The sequence below is a fragment of the Coregonus clupeaformis genome, chromosome 23, assembly GCF_020615455.1.
Source record: "Coregonus clupeaformis isolate EN_2021a chromosome 23, ASM2061545v1, whole genome shotgun sequence".
NCBI lineage: Eukaryota > Metazoa > Chordata > Actinopteri > Salmoniformes > Salmonidae > Coregonus > Coregonus clupeaformis.
The window spans coordinates 25604909-25621812 of NC_059214.1; the positions used below are offsets into that span (position 1 = coordinate 25604909).

The window sequence follows — 16904 nt, forward strand, 5'->3', positions numbered from 1 at the left end:
AAAGTTATTGTATGCTACACCTGTTGCTAGGATTTAGTCTTCAGAATGCTATATACTTAGTAGTTATCCTTCACTGCAGTCTGTAAAATGTATTCCAAACAAGGTCAGGAGTGAGGTTGTAGTGTAGGCTAAAACAGGCTTTTGGGCACTTGAGTCCTCTATGGGGACACCACAGACGGCGCCTCATTCATAGGAAACCCACTAGAGGGGAACATCGAGTTGAGTGATTAGCTTTCATGGAATGGATCATATTGGACCATCAATTTCATTTCACACAGAAATAACAGTTTTTGTGGTGATGTTTTAAAATGTAACCTACCTGTATAACACTTTTTTTACAACACTTGCTAAGTAAAATTATCGTTACAATCTCTTGCTTTATATCGTATGTCAATATGATTTGACTACTTCTCCCAGAATTCCAAAGAAGTCACGTTCGGGACGCAAGCACGTCAGGCTACCGCAATATCAGCATCCTCACCATCACTTGGGTGGACCTAGGTGGGCTTGACAGCATTAGCGCGAGAAGCTTCAAATTGGTCGATGCTGGTCCTGATGCAAGACGCGTCGGTGAATACGGGAGGTCGGAAGCAAATGTTCGACCACGAAAAGGGGAACTCTCACTCAAATCGACTCTCAAGCGATAGCAGCCAGACCATTCATCAATCTGTTGTTTTCCTTTTAAACAGGTAGACTAGAATTCAGCCTAGTGCCAATCGTTTAATTGACTGGAATGTAGGATTGAGATTAAATATCAGTGAATCACAATGGAAATAAGTGCTTAATTTGACCTCAATAAAACTGCAGTAAACTTCGCGATAACTAGCCTAGAGAAAGTTTTTTTTGTTATCTGGTTGGATATAACCTAGTGCTGTGGACATGGCCGATGCTGCTGAGTGCGGTGTAAAAGTGATGTGCCGATTCAGGCCTTTGAATGAATCCGAAACCAACAGAGGAGACAAATACATCCCGAAATTCAAAGGCGAAGACACGGTGGTAATAACGGTGAGTAAATCTTAATAATTTGATCGATAGATATACACCTAATCTTCATGGTATAGTCTACAAAGCCATGATTCACAGGTGCCTAAATTCACTCAAATTCAGTCTGACAAAAGAAACGGTGATGTGCAAGGTGATCATAAACATTGTTTTATAAGAATTAATAAATAGGCGGTTAATGGGCATTTGTTGGGAAGAATAATGGTGGAAATGCCAAATAGAGGGACCAATATTTTCATCAAATTTTTTTTATATGCCATTTAGCAGACACTTTTATCCAAAGCGACATAGTCATGTGTGCATACATTTTTACGTATGGGTGGTCCCGGGGATCGAACCCACTACCCTGGCGTTACAAGCGCCATGCTCTACCAATTGAGCTACAGAGGACCACAATGATTCCTGAACTCTGCTATCAATGGAAGCATCTCTCCAAATTGGGTCTGGATGGTTCATAATCGAGCCTGTCAACATGATCGAGCTATAGCTGCGTAATTACCCATGATGTATGCTTGTTGTCAATCTGCCAAACAAGCAAGATAGGACTCTGAGTGTTTATCTAGACATCATTTATTCAGGTTGCCTAGTAGTGGTCACAGAATGGACGGTATAATTCACACCTTTCCCCCAAGGGTCTGCAGGTCTGTAGACTGTCAGTGTGTGCTGTCATCAATGGCATTACCAACCTACTATGTCACGTTAAATTGAATTAAATATAACCATCTTCGGCTGTAGATGAAAATGAACTTTCATTGAAAGTTCGTTGTCTCTTATGCTTAGTCATTTCAATGTCATTACATTTCCATCCTGATGAGAAAGCTATGATCTCATAGCCTATAGCAGAACAAGAAGAATTCCTTAATGTCCCTTCATCTTTTTTTGCATAGTCACTTTACCCCTACCTACATGAACAAATTACCTTGACTAACCTGTACCCCTGCACATTGACTCGTTACCAGTACCCCCTGTATATAGCCTCATTATTGTTATTTTATTGTTACTTTTTTTTATTAATATTATTTTTACTTTAGTTTATTTAGTAAATATTTTCTTAACTCTATTTTCTTAAAACTGCATTGTTGGTTAAGGGCTTGTAAGTAAGCATTTCACGGTAAGGTCTACACCTGTTGTATTAGGCTCATGTGACAAATACGATTTGATTTGATCTCAAAGGTTATTCATTTTAAGGTGAATCATAAAACAAGCTCGCTGAAAGAACAAATAAAAGTCTTATATTGTCAGTACATGGAAGAAAATGAAAACACTGGCTCATGTTTGAAATCAGAATGAGAAGTGACTCCTTTGTAGTGGCCACCCTAAATCAAGGTTTGATTATATTGCTACTACAGCTAGAGGCTCCCAGCATGAGGCCAGTCAGAGTCTGCATGAGTGGAGCCCATTACAGGGGAAACAGTCTGGTTTGTCTTAGTTTGGCCTGTCTAAACCCATAGAGACGTCATCATTGACCGGACAGTAATTGGAATGGAAAACCTATGTCCTGCCAGGGAGGGGAAGGCAAAAGAGAAAATGGCCGTCAGAAGAGAGAACTGCTGGCTGAGTGAGTTTAAGTAGCGTAAATAAGGACTGTTTTTCACCGGTAATGGGAAAAGGGAGGGGGAGGGCAAGAAGCTGATTGAAGCATTACCTAGGACATCAGACGTGTGTGTGTGTGTTGTGTGTTTGTGCACATGTTTAATTTCCCAGTTAGTGTTGGAATAGAGCCTGTGTTGGACTGATCGTATTATGCTCAGGAGGATTTGTGCAGGTAGTCAGTGTGTCTCGTTTGCCGTTGTCTGAGTTCTCCCAGGCTAAGCTGTGCTGTGAAGTACACAAAGTCAGCATACCTATTTCCTCAGTTCTGCCACCAGCCCGCTCCTCTCCCATATGCTAGCAGCATCCTAGCTGTGCCCCTCTTCCTCCTCCTCCTCCTCTTCCTCAGCCTGGGAGGAATATACAACGATCAGTGCCAGGGCATGTTCACTGATCTCTAGCTCATCTTAGGCTGAAAGATGACAGCAGTAAAACACCCATGATGTTTATTATTTGACTGAAGAAATTGATGACTAGACTTACAGTACATCATGTTACTGGAAACCCAGTGATCATTGCTCACACACTGCATGCTTCTGCAAGAACAGATGCTCAGTGGAAAGTATAGGAAGGTGATAGGCCTGGTCATACTCAGTGAGAGTTTCACACGCACAGAGGGTTACGATCCTCAACAGTGCAGCACCTGTCCATGTTTGTATTTTGATAAGAACCTCAGACCTCAATGAAATGTTGAAATGTTTTGCATTACACACTTGGGATTGGAAAAAAAAATAGATACTTACATATCGAGATATTATTTTTGACGATATATCGTATCATTTTGACAATATCGCAATATTATATTTGCGCTAGTTTGCTGTAGCTGCACCAACACTCCAGTATTTTTCCTTCATAGCTTGTTCTCCATCTTATTTTTAAATCAGGAGCCCATTTGTTTTCAGAACTCTTATTTCCATGACTGATCAAAACTCATTTTCTCATGGCTCTCTCTTGTCCCTCTGCAGCAGACATACGGTGAGCAATATGTTTAATAAAAAGCATGAGCTGGCGCACACCCAGAGAACATCCTTTAGTGTAGAGGTGCTGACCAACGGAGAATAAACTGTAAGCTATAAAAACTAATAAAGAGAGTCGCACACTCTATGTATAAACTCCCAGTAATTTATTGGGTAAGAAACCACCAACGTTTCGGCACCACTGTGCCTTCTTTAGATCAAATCGCAATAAAATCAAAGTATCGAATCGCAACATGTATAGAATCGTGAGAATCGCAATACATATTGTATCGTGATAATATCGTATTGTGAGGTCCCTGGTAATTCCCAGCCCTATTACACACCCTTATGTTGAGGCTTATAGCGATCTGTGATTTTTTTTTTTCATAGGTTAGAATATCTAGCTAAATGTCCCCTCCCTGCTATTGTTCCAAGTTATTGGGGTAATCATCACAAAATTTAAGCTGGAGGATCGGATCCAACATGAACAGTTGTAACAAACTGTGGACACAGTAGCTTAACACATGCACATATATTATAGGCCTACTGTGACTGCATTTAACTAAATTCCCCACATTATGGGCTGTTAAATAATGAATCAGAATGGAAGGCAGGTTCTCTTTGTGCCGACACGTCAGCCGTTAGTGTTTGCCTTAGCCCAGGGGAAGGTGTGGGGGTATGGTTGCATAAGGCCAGACCAGACAGAGGAACATTAATGCATGGATCGTTTGTAAAGGGGGCCCCATGGGGGGCCAGTATGAAAAATGTATGCACTCACTAATTGTAAGTCGCTCTGGATAAGAGCATCTGCTAAATGACAAAAAATAAAAAAAGGTAACCCACACAAACACACACATTTAGGCCTACTCTTGTTCTTTCTGTCTGTTACACTAAATCAGATAGATAGATTAAGAAATAAATTACATATTTACTAGAAGTCTAGAGTAGATCTACATATCATGCAAAATAAAGCAATGCACCATGTAATCCTCTTATTCTTGCCCTGACATTTAGAGGTATTGATTTGCAGCTTCATTTCCATTGTGTAACCTACAGTAGTCTAATTGCTTATCAGAGAGAAGCTGATGATTTCATGCACATAATTACAAAGCTTCAAACAGCCTTACACCAGTCGCGAAATAAATAGGGAAATAAAAATAACTTGAATGATTAAACAGATACAGAGGATATACACTGAGTGTACAAAACATTAGTAGCACCTTCCTAATATTGAGTTGAACCCCCTTTTGCTCTCAGAACAGACTCAATTCGTCGGGGCATGGACTCTAGAAGGTGTTGAAAGTGTTCCACAGGGATGCTGGCCCATGTTGACTCCAATGCTTCCCACGGTTATGTCAAGTTGGCTGGATGTCCTTTGGGTGGTGGCCCATTCTTGATACACACGGGAAACTGTTGAGCGTGAAAAACACAGCAGCGTTGCAGTTCTTGACACACTCAAACCGGGGAGCCTGGCACCTACAACCATACCCCGTTCAAAGGCACTTAAATATTTTGTCTTGCCCCTTCACGCTCTGAATGGCACACATACACAATCCATGTCTCAATTGTTTCAAGGCTTAACAATCCTTCTTTAACATGTCTCCTCCCCTTCATAGCTTTCACCTGGATTCACCTGGCCAGTCTATGTCTTGTTTTGTACACTCACTGTACATTCTGGGAGAAATCTCAAAATCCTCATACTTTTTGAGGCTTGGGGGCTCAGCTGTGTGTAATATATTTTTTGTGACTCTCAATTAGAGAGAGCATTAAATTGCCTGTGAAATCTTTAATTGGAAAAAGCACAGCAAAACACCATTTATGATTGTGTCCCTTTGATTTTGTTTGATCCTGTGCATGATTGGTTGTCAAAGTTCACATACAGAGATCTTTATCAACATGTTGCCCATATAAGATCTGTGATGTGCTGCAATAAGGTTTACCTCTCAATCTCTGTTTATTTTGTGTGGGGTGGAGGTGAACACATGAACATATGGTGGTGGGGGTGAAACCATTAACATATGGGGGTGGGGCAGGATTGGCTTTGGTTGAGACATTCAAGTCACAGATTTAGACAAAGCCCCACTACAGAATTCAACGGGGAAGGTGCATAAAGATGGAGGAATTCAGATATGACGTCATTGTTTTTAGCACTACCCACAGAGTTCTTAAACTACGGTGTGCGACATGGATAAATGTGTGTGCCAGTAAATCAGCACAATCTCGTCTTTTTTCAAATTCCCGCCTTTGGAACTCAAATTTGGATCATGTATACTGTGCTAATTCCGATACAAAAAAACAGTAACAGAAAGTAATGTACAATACAGCAAATTTAGTAAACAAGACATTTGTGGTAAGTACATGGGGGCCACCATCTTTATGCACCTTCGCCATTGTGCATTTTCACCTTGCCCAAATTCAGTTTTATACGAGTAGTAATGGTGTTTGACACCATGTTTGTCTATACAAATCAAATACAATTTTATTTGTCACATGTGCCGAATACAATGGGTGTAGACTTTAGCGTGAAATGCTTGCTTACTGCGAGCCCTTCCCAACGATGTAGAATGAAAAAAATTGTAACACACGCTATATACAGGGAGTACCAGTACCAGATCAATGTGCAGAGGTACGAGGTATTTGAGGTAGATACAGTTTGTACATGAAGGCAGGGTAAAGTGATTAGACATCAGGAAGATAGATAATAATAAGAGTAAAATCAAAACAGAGTAGCAGCAGTATATGAGTGTAAAAGTGTGTGTGCGTGTGTGTGTGTGAATCTGTGTTTGTGTTGTATCAGTATGCGTGTGTGTGTTATGTGTGTGTATGTGCATATGTAGTGTATGTGGATGTGTGTGGGTTTTGGTGTGAGAGTATCATTGGAGTGTGTGTGTGAGTGAGTGTGTATATAGTGTGTATATACTGTACATGTATAGTCTTGTGAGTGTGCATAGAGTCAGTACAGATAGTCCGGGTAACCATTTAATTAACTATTAGCAGTCATATCATGGCTATTTAGCATTCTTATGGCTTGGGGGTAGAAGCTGTCTTTCATGGACATTGCACTGAACATGTTACTGGCTGCTCTCTCCAGCAGCACTGGTTTAAGTTGACATCCTTATTGAGGCTGTGCAGGACCTCTAAGGCTTATGATACATTCGTGATACAATCATAGTTGCATGGTATTTTAGACACAACTTACTACTATAGCCTCAACCTGTTTTAGACAAACATATACAGTACATCACTTATTTATTAATGTGCACAACAATTATGTATTAGACTACAATGCATAGTGTACTTATTAAGGGAAGAGTGTGTTTACAGTATTAAGCAAACAAGCTCAGCCTTGTTTCAGTTCTATTGCTGTCTCTGTGTGTACTTAAAGAGGTGAAATATAGCTGTGTCTTTGTTTGGTTGAGAAACAGGGCCGCGGCTGGAGCGATGCGATGCAGCTGGGTCTCTTGGGTAATTTTGTTTCCATGACGATGTATGCTGGATGTCATTAGAGATGATTGAAAGGGGAGCAGGAGGTCCCAGGCTAGAGTCATCGTCACCAATTACAAACACACAGACCTACACATGCGTACAATGCATAAAAAACCCTTTACAAATACAGTCACACATGCTCTCTCTCTCTCGCTCTCTCGCTCTCTCTCTCTCTCTCTCTCTCTCTCTCTCTCTCTCTCTCTCTCTCTCTCTCTCTCTCTCGCCCTCTCTCTCGCTCTATCTCTCGCTCTCTCTTTGTATTAGGTTTGCTATACAGTACAAGAGCTCTCATGTTGCCTTATAGGTAACACAAAGAAGTTAGGTACAGTATACTCTGCTAAAAACATTCCTAGTCAGGTGGTCTTCCACCATAGTGATGTGCACACAGTGAAAGCATGTTAATTTAATAATGCCTGAACTGAATCCTTTGTCAGGGATGGAAACATCATGCAGCCCAGAAGAGCAAAGGACTTGGCTTCCTTTGGGACAGCACATAAATTATTGAGAGGTCAAACGTGTGTGTGTGTGTGTGCGTGCGTGCGTGTGTCCATGTGCGTGTCTGTGTGTCCACGCATCATTTATTGAGCTTGTGGAATAGTGTATGTGTGGTCACATGCGTTTGTAAATCGTGCATACTGCTGCAATACTGCTATGGGTTTTCCATTTGACTTTCAAGCTTGGCTGAGGTAATGCTCATAAGTCATTTAGAACACATGGAGTTTATTGAGCTGAGGTGAATTTATGGTATGGTACAATTTAATTCCATATTGAAATTCCATATTGACTAACCTGTACCCCCGCACATTGACTCGGTACCAGTACCCCCTGTATATAGCCTATTTTTTTAATTTTAATTTTTACTTTAGTTTATTTAGTAAATATTTTCTTAACTCTATTTCTTGAACTGCATGGTTGGTTAAGGGCTTGTAAGTAAGCATTTCACTGTTGTATTCGGCGCATGTGACAAATAAAATTTGATTTGATTTGAAACGTTCGCGTAAAAAGACATTGAAATTGTTGAGAGTTGAGAGTGGCTACCTTGTCTCTTTGAGATTTTTGGTGGCATGATAACCTTTATAAAACACACAAGCAGTGTCTTACAATTGCTCAAATGATCTTGCTGAACAAGAGATTAAGACATAGCAGACCGCCTTCCTGTCAGCGAGAGAGAGAGAGAAGTGTGCAGCACACAACAGCAATCATGTTTCCATCCTCCTCCATCTGCCGAGGGACACCTGGAGCCGGCCGACATCCAATCAGTGCAGGCCTCTCACTGTGGGATGCAGTTTCCATGGCGACCAGGTCATTGTTGGAGCGACAGCTCTCTCTCTTTAACGCTGTTCGGGTTGACCCCTTGCCTGCGCTATAAAGGCCTGGAAGCCCTCTGTCAGAAAGCTGGTCCAGAACAAAGCAAGACAAAGATAAAACAAGCCGCTTAATATCCTCCTTGGGTTGGGCTTGAATCAAGCTGGACCACACACAGATACACAGGTGGTAGTGGCAGATAATGTATGTGGTCTTTGTTTTCACTGGACCTGGCTATCACTGTCACATTGCCCCATGTCTGTTTCGTATTGATTGATTCCTTATTGTCTTTTTCTCCATAAATTCAGTCGGTCATGTGTGATAGGAAAATAGTGTGGTAGGAAAACAAAGGATGGAGGGGAGACATTTTCAAGACAAGATGGTGTTATGAATGTTTTATAACTGCTGTGTAGGATGTACAGCACGTGGATTCACGTGTCCATCTGTGTGTATGCCATTAATGCCTCTGTGTGTTTGTATGTGCGCTAGAGTTACAAGTGCTGCAGTCAGCAGTACTATCCCTAAAATATTTTAATCTTGGACAGTGGACAACCAGGTCAGACTGATCTCAAACCCATGACTTCAGTTGAACAAAGAAGAGACCTGGGATGATATACCAGCAGAATTGATGGCTCTTAGAATGGGAGGTTCCTCCTTGCTAAAAGTGGGTCTACTCACCCTGGGGCATTGATGGAATGAGGTGGGGGTGGGATTCAACTAAAGGTCATATGCATATTCCCCTCAAGCAATGGGGTTTCTAGCTATCCTCCAGAGTCCCGGGTTTCATCAAAGCCATTGAAAAAATATATACCAGAACAAGAGTGGATGTACCATGTAGCTAGAATGCTAAAACACTCTTGTCTAGCTTGTTAGTCAGCATAGTAGCTTAAATTGATAGAAAGTCGGTAAACAAAATTACAAACAAATTAGATATTGGACAACTGGAGATAACTCGCCCCAAAATTTGACTGAAACTAAATACAGTAGAATTTCACAGAATAACTTGAGCCCATAGGGAGAGATGGGCTGGTGTGCTGGCTGTTACACTCCACTGTGTCCGACTAGTTTAGGAAGACTACACTACCCATAATTCCCCCGTGGCCGGCTACAGCCAGCTGTCAGGGAGACTATAGGAACATCAGGGCTGCCTTGCCGTGATGAAACGCTTCTACTAAACTGCACTGTCACGCAACTTAGCTAGGAGAGTAAAACGTTAATGAGTTCTGAATGCTCTCCTTCTGTCTACCTACACTCTGGGGCAGCCAATGTTCCATACAGTGGCACAGAACCACTTGGAATTCCAATTGAAAGCAGTGTTTCTCCTATAATTTTTTTCAGCAGCGGTGGCAAAGTTAGGTTGGGGGAGGGTAGTGGGAGTGGCCAACAGCGCCATCTCCAACCAATATTTTTAGATGACCTACTCTTGGCCCGCACAGACAAAATGTTGCTGTTTTAAAGCTAATTTTCTGCAATTCTACAAATTTTGCCATGGTGGGAGAGACTTTTATAGTTTTAAAGCTAGTTTCCTGCAATTCTACACTTTTTGTCATGGGGCAAAAAAATATAAATCTGTTTTAAAGCAAATTTCCTGCAATTCTACAAAATTTTCCATGGCTTATAGCGTGTTCTTATGCTATCTGAGTGACTCAAACATTATAACAAAATCAATGGGGGCCACATGACATTTTGCGAATTTTAGATTCTCCCTGACTGTCTAGTTTTTATTTTGGTGATTGTTAGCTCTCAAAGATTATTTAAAAATATATATATATAGCTCCATTATCTTTTCTACATACTTTATATCTTGTTTTAGTCGTTTAAATTTACACTGAAAACATTTTTCCATCCCAATTTCTTATTTGTTGCATATTTTTGAGTGGCGGCAAATTAATGTAGGGGAAACACTGCACAGACCCTAAATATTTAGTGCTAGCCCTCAACTTCACATTACTGTCTGTTAATGTTGGGCAATAGCTCTTTATGTACCAGGGTTTCAAGGGCATTGCTGTATTATCTTGTTTGTTTATGGTCGCAAACCATCTGTAACTGCAACACTGATCAACAACATTGATCCATGTAAAATGTATGCACGCATGACTGTATGTTGCTTTGGATAAAAGTGTTTGCTAAATGGCATATATTATTATTATAAAAGTATTTGATTAACAGAAAAATGTGCGCTTGTCTCTGTCTCCAAAGTAACATAATAACCTCCAGGCCCATAGTGTAAGGTTGAGACAGGTGACCTGTCCTGTATTGTTGTGACAGGAGAACTGATCCGAGGTCAGGCTAGCGTTGCGCCGGCTCTACCTCAGAGCAGGAGGGGACTGGTTTAGTATGACACCTGCTAGACTGACTGACTCTGAAACAGATCTGGAGAGGACAAGGTCACCAGAGTCAAAGCACCTTGCTTGATGTAATACGGACCCGATTTTATCACCTTGTCAGATTATCAGACCCAGCTAGCAGTCAAAAGATGGAGAAACAGTGAGAAATGCCTGTGATGAAAAGTGTTTAACTTCCATTTAGTTTTGTTGATATGAAAATAACTGAGAGCATTAGCTTGACAATGGTTTCTCAGGGGCAAATGAAAGGTGGAATGAGATGGGGACTCTCTTGACAGTTTCCTTCCTCCTTTTTTCATGCAGGGCAAGCCTTATGTGTTTGACCGAGTCCTGCCACCTAACACAGCCCAGGAGCAGGTCTACGATGCCTGTGCCAAGCAGATTGTCAAAGGTAAACGCTGTGCCTATATAGCCCTGTTATCTCACATCCTCATCCTCATCATATCAACTCAGTTTCAGGCCTATTTTCAAAGAGTTAACCCCAGTGTGTTTGTTTTGCAGATGTGTTGGGTGGGTACAATGGAACCATCTTTGCCTATGGCCAGACCTCATCAGGCAAGACCCACACCATGGAGGTAAGTCTGGAGGACAGTTTGAGTCCTCATTGGGATTTGTATGAGAACCAAAAAGATTATGTCAGAGATTAGATTAAGGATAGCAGTATTGAAAATGATATACATAAACAAGGGCATGGGTGACAAAAACAGTACACCAGGATTCACAGGACATGTGATGCTACAGTGCAAGTTTGGCCATTAGCAGCTAGTTTTAAGGAGCTTTACCAGACAGCACAAAGGAGAAACCCATGGAACATAAAACTGTATAAAGAGGAGATAGAGGTGCAGTCTAGAAGCAGGGTGAACCTTTGGCCTCACTGCCTGCATCATCTGTAGATGGTCTAGTGACCCATTAACTGAGCTGGGAATGACTGGAGCTTAAACCGTTTCCCTCAGTCATAATCCTAACATGGGAGAGAGTCGCAGAAACATGATTTTTACAGGCGGATCTGAATTGTGCAGTGGTTACTACTCAGGCAGCAGACACCTGAGATTTCACTCACAAACACATTTAAAGCTGTATCTGTCAAACACGTTTGTTTCATTTAAGGGAGGTGCCAGTCAGATAGCATGCAAACACACCAAAAATAAATAAATATATATTTTAGTAAAAAATCTCTTGACGTTGAGACTGGTGTTTTGCGGGTACTATTTAATGAAGCTGCCAGTTGAGGACCTGTGAGGCGTCTGTTTCTCAAACTAGACACTCTAATGTATTTGTCCTCTTGCTCAGTTGTGCACCGGGGCCTCCCACTCCTCTTTCTATTCTGGTTAGAGACAGTTTGCGCTGTTCTGTGAAGGGAGTAGTACACAGCGTTGTACGAGATCTTCAGTTTCTTGGCAATTTCTCGCATGGAATAGCCTTCATTTCTCAGAACAAGAATAGACTGACGAGTTTCAGAATAAAGTTATTTGTTTCTGGCCATTTTGATCCTGTAATCGAACCCACAATTGCTGATGCTCCAGATACTCAACTAGTCTCAAGAAGGCCAGTTTTATTGCTTCTTTAATCAGCACAACAGTTTTCAGCTGTGCTAACATAATTGCAAAAGGGTTTTCTAATGATCAATTAGCCTTTTAAAATTATAAACTTGGATTAGCAAACACAACGTGCCATTGGAACACAGGACTGATGGTTGCTGATAATGGGCCTCTTTACGCCTATGTAGTTATTCCATAAAAAATCTGCTGTTTCCAGCTACAATAGCCATTTACAACATTAACAATGTCTACACTGTATTTCTGATCAATGTTATGTTATTTTAATGGACAAAATGATTGCTTTTCTTTCGAAAACAAGGACATTTCTAAGTGACCCCAAACTTTTGAACGGTAGTGTATATATATATTTGCGAGAAAAAATAATTCCTAATTGTCCTAAGATGGGAACATTCACCAACAGTCCTTCCCTCCTGCTGTGTCTTCCTTCCTTGCATACCTTTATTTAGCCCGACTGCCTATGCCAGACAGCATGCCAAAATAGCAGCGAGGTGCTTCTCTGCCACAGTTCACATGATGTGCCGCCATGCGATTACACAGACAGTATAGCCTCCTATTCAGCTGCAGCCGTTGCCCTGGTAACAGCCCAGAGATTCTTCAGCAAGCTTGAGGATGAAATCGGAAAACATTTATACCATCATTAAGATCCACAGGTTTCCATAGCAGGTGATGGAAGGGTGGGGAAGCGATGGTGGCAATATGATTATCTTCCATGCTAGCTCTGCAAGCCTGACCAGAATGTAAAACTATCCCTGTTATGTGTTTAATCTAAAATGCTATTAAACATATCTCCATCCTCATCTACCTATACTCATATTACAGTTTGAAGGACATAGCAGCCCTGAGGCGAAGGGCAAACAGTAATAGTCCATTGTAGAGTCAATTATTGCTGAGACAATAACGTTTTTATATTGCGTTTGGGCTGTCTAAGGAGGGGTCAGACTGGGATGGAGATGAGTGGACTAAATTCATGAAGGGATACAGGCTGGCTAAGGAGTATGTAATGAAACCCCCTTGAGGTCCCATGTATATTTCATATTAATATGAGGACATAGGCCTTATGAAGACTAAGGGTGTTTTCACACTTGGTCCCTTTCAGACAATTATTTTGAACTCAGTGCGGATCGCTTAATTTTGTTCACTGTGAACTCTCCAAAGGAACTCAGACCCCTCAAAAGAGCCCCCGAAGCGAACCAAACTGAGGCCATCTTTTGAGGTGGTCTGAGTTCGGTTTGCTTGAATTCCTCTGTCCAGTTCCCATTTTTAGGTCAATGTGAACACAAAGCTCCCCAGGTTCACTTGTCATTATTCCCGCACCACACACTAGAATAGAATACTGCAACACTGTTTCCCCTGCCATAGCCCCTCACATTGGTGCCACAAAAGAGAGAAGATGATGATGTGCAGGTTCGCAGAAAAAAAATGTGTGCTGTTTTTGGATATTAAATGTAAGTAGGTACTGTATATATAGCTGTCCGATAACACGTTCTGATTGAATGGGTTGTCCTGCACTTTGTAAAAACCCAGAGTGCATTGGAAAAAGATCTTGGTTCCTTTCTAAACATAGCAATGTGAATGCAAAGAAGACTCGGACCACAAAATAAGTGAAGTGAACAGGCAAAATAGTTGAGTCCTCATTCAAAGTCAAGGGCAGTGTGAATACAAAGAGAACTGAGTTCTTTTACCCCAGAGTTTACTTTAAAGAGGACTGAGATCGGTTATTTTAAAGAGGACTATATGTGAAAACACCCTAAGAGGGTGAAGGCTGAAAGAGTTTCCCTCTGTAAGAGCTTGATAGCAGCCTGTGATAAACCTCTATCGCTACTTGTAGTAACCTGACGGAGAGACTGAATATTTTTTGGGTTGTTTTAAATGACAATACTTTCACTTTTCCTCATACTTGCTGTCTTGGGTCAGATGTATAATAATAATAATAATAATAATATGCCATTTAGCAGACGCTTTTATCCAAAGCGACTTACAGTCATGCGTGCATACATTTTTTTTGTGTATGGGTGGTCCCGGGGATCGAACCCACTACCTTGGCGTTACAAGCGCCGTGCTCTACCAGCTGAGCTACAGAGGACCACAGATGTATCATTTTCTTCACATATATTTTGTGAGCAGCGTTTTTTTTGCACAAGCAGTTTCTTATATTGTCATGTTTTGGGAATGTTGGATGTTGTTTGTTAAAGAGGGTGTGTTCTCAATCTCAGGGCAAGCTCCATGACTCCCAGCTGATGGGTATCATCCCCCGTATCGCCAGGGACATCTTTGACCACATCTACTCCATGGATGAGAACCTGGAGTTCCACATCAAGGTAACATACACATCATGGAATGGCCCCTCTGAGCCCTGGGCTAGATGCTCAGTCAGTGTCCATGCGTTGTAGCTTAGCTTGCCTTCAAAGCATATAGTCTGTGTTCATATGGCAGGATTTGTCAAAAGGCTAAGCTGAGTGTACTATGTATACAATAGCTTTTGTAAATATATAATATATGAATATAAAAAAAATTATTTTTGAATGGCATTTGTATTTTACTGTTACAAAACCAAACCAAACCATCAGGTGCATAAAATGTGAATGGAACAGGTGCTGTGGTGGCTGAGGGTTAGTCCAGTGCTCATTGCTGTGTTAGTGTTAGTGACAGGACCCACAGAGGCGTCTGCTGAGGTGCCAGCTCTGCTGGGGTGGCCTAGATGTACCATATGGTTACTGCAGTGACACCTTCAGCTGGTGACTGTGTGGCTGTGTGTGTGGCCTCTAGTAACTCAAATTGAAATGTTACAACACAAAAGCCTAGGAACCCAAGTGTTCATCTGTTAGAACAGTGAATCTTTCACCAAGGGCAAGACTGGCACAGGACCAATGCGATCTGTTTGTTTATGCTGTGTGTGATATATTTTGTGTCTATAGGTCTCCTATTTTGAAATCTACTTAGACAAAATCAGAGACCTATTGGATGGTGAGTAAATACTTTCTTTTTAGTTTGACTAAGTTCAGATTTGTAAATAGTGATGTGGACAATTCTGATGTATATAGTTTCTGCTATTTTTCATTTTAAGTGTCAAAGACCAACCTAGCAGTACATGAGGACAAAAACAAGGTGCCCTATGTTAAGGTGGGTATCCATTCTCTGTTGCTAAAGTAGTTGATAATATGATTGTTCCTTCTCTAAGCACAGTAATATTTCAGGTCATTACCCCACAATCTAGTGGTTCTGATGTAACATGTTCCTCACCTTCACACATATTCCCACTTTTCCACAAAGGGCTGTACGGAACGCTTTGTGTCCAGTCCAGAAGAGGTTATGGATGTCATCGATGAGGGAAAATCCAATCGTCATGTGGCTGTTACAAGTATGTGCTTCTCTTTTCCTCCGGAATCACTTAAGTACATGTTTAATAAAGAAATGTTGCAAGAATGTTGCGAACTACCCATTGATATCCAGTGATTCAGCAAAAGACTGCCCATTTTCTATGCTAGCACTCAAATGTTGTGCTGCTGTTTGTTCGTCCATACAGACATGAATGAGCACAGTTCTCGCAGTCACAGCATCTTCCTGATCAACATCAAGCAGGAGAACATAGAGACAGAACTGAAACTGTCAGGAAAACTCTACTTGGTGGATCTGGCTGGCAGTGAGAAGGTCAGAGTGGTTTTCCCTCTTTCTACGCTTTTCTACCCTCCATCTCCTTCTAACATCCCTCTCCTCTCCCTTTCTCACTTGGTCTTCCCTTCCTCTCTCCCCGCCCACTTCTCTCCCTCTCCTCTTCCTCTCTCCATCCCTCTCCCCTCTCCTCTCATTCTCTCACGCTCTTCAATAAATCACATTTAAAATAACCTCTATACACAGCATTTTGATTGAAGACCTATCAGAAGGACTATCTGTCCACACACCTTGTTTGTACTGACATCCTGCTGTGGGTATTTATTATCCTCCTGTTCTCCAGGTCAGTAAAACTGGGGCAGAGGGATCTGTGTTGGACGAGGCCAAGAATATCAATAAGTCCCTCTCCGCCCTGGGGAACGTCATCTCAGCTCTGGCTGAGGGAACCGTAAGTTATACGTCTCTTTCACTGTGTTGTAGTTCTCTCTGTCTCTCTCTCTCACACACCCACTCTCTGTTCGACTGTGTTGTAGTTCTCGCTCTCTTTCATTCATTCTTTCTTTCATTCTTTCTTTCTTTCTTTCTTTCTTTCTTTCTTTCTTTCTTTCTTTCTTTCTTTCTTTCTTTCTTTCTTTCTTTCTTTCTTTCTTTCTTTCTTTCTTTCTTTCTTTCTCTCTCTCTCTCTCTCTCTCTCTCTCTCTCTCTCTCTCTCTCTCTCTCTCTCTCTCTCTCTCTCTCTCTCTCTCTCTCTCTCTCTCTCTCTCTCTCTCTCTCTCTCTCTCTCTCTCTCTCTCTCTCTCTCTCTCTCTCTCTCTCTCTCTCTCTCTCTCTTTCTCTCTCAATTCAATTCAATTTAAGGGCTTTATTGGCATGGGAAACGTATGTTAACATTGCCAAAGCAAGTGAAGTAGATAGTAAACAAAAGTGAAATAAACAAGAAATATTAACAGTAAACATTACACTCAGAAGTTCCAAAAGAATAAAGACATTTCAAATGTCATATTATGTATATATACAGTGTTGTAACAATGTGCAAATAGTTAAAGTACAAA

General features: G+C 41.3%; 1 protein-coding gene across 2 annotated transcripts in view; it reads left to right on the forward strand.

The window, feature by feature from the left end:
* Nucleotides 1-487: 487 nt before the first annotated feature.
* Nucleotides 488-16904, forward strand: part of kif5c (kinesin family member 5C) — a 63988-nt gene continuing 47571 nt past the window's right edge. For both annotated transcript variants that reach the window (XM_041844155.2, XM_045206595.1), the window contains exons 1-9: nt 488-1005; nt 10988-11075; nt 11186-11259; nt 14457-14561; nt 15159-15207; nt 15308-15363; nt 15514-15601; nt 15767-15891; nt 16196-16300. In XM_041844155.2, the coding sequence (XP_041700089.1) occupies nt 880-1005; nt 10988-11075; nt 11186-11259; nt 14457-14561; nt 15159-15207; nt 15308-15363; nt 15514-15601; nt 15767-15891; nt 16196-16300 (816 nt within the window). In that variant the 5' untranslated portion in view covers nt 488-879. The remainder of the gene's footprint in view (nt 1006-10987; nt 11076-11185; nt 11260-14456; nt 14562-15158; nt 15208-15307; nt 15364-15513; nt 15602-15766; nt 15892-16195; nt 16301-16904) is intronic.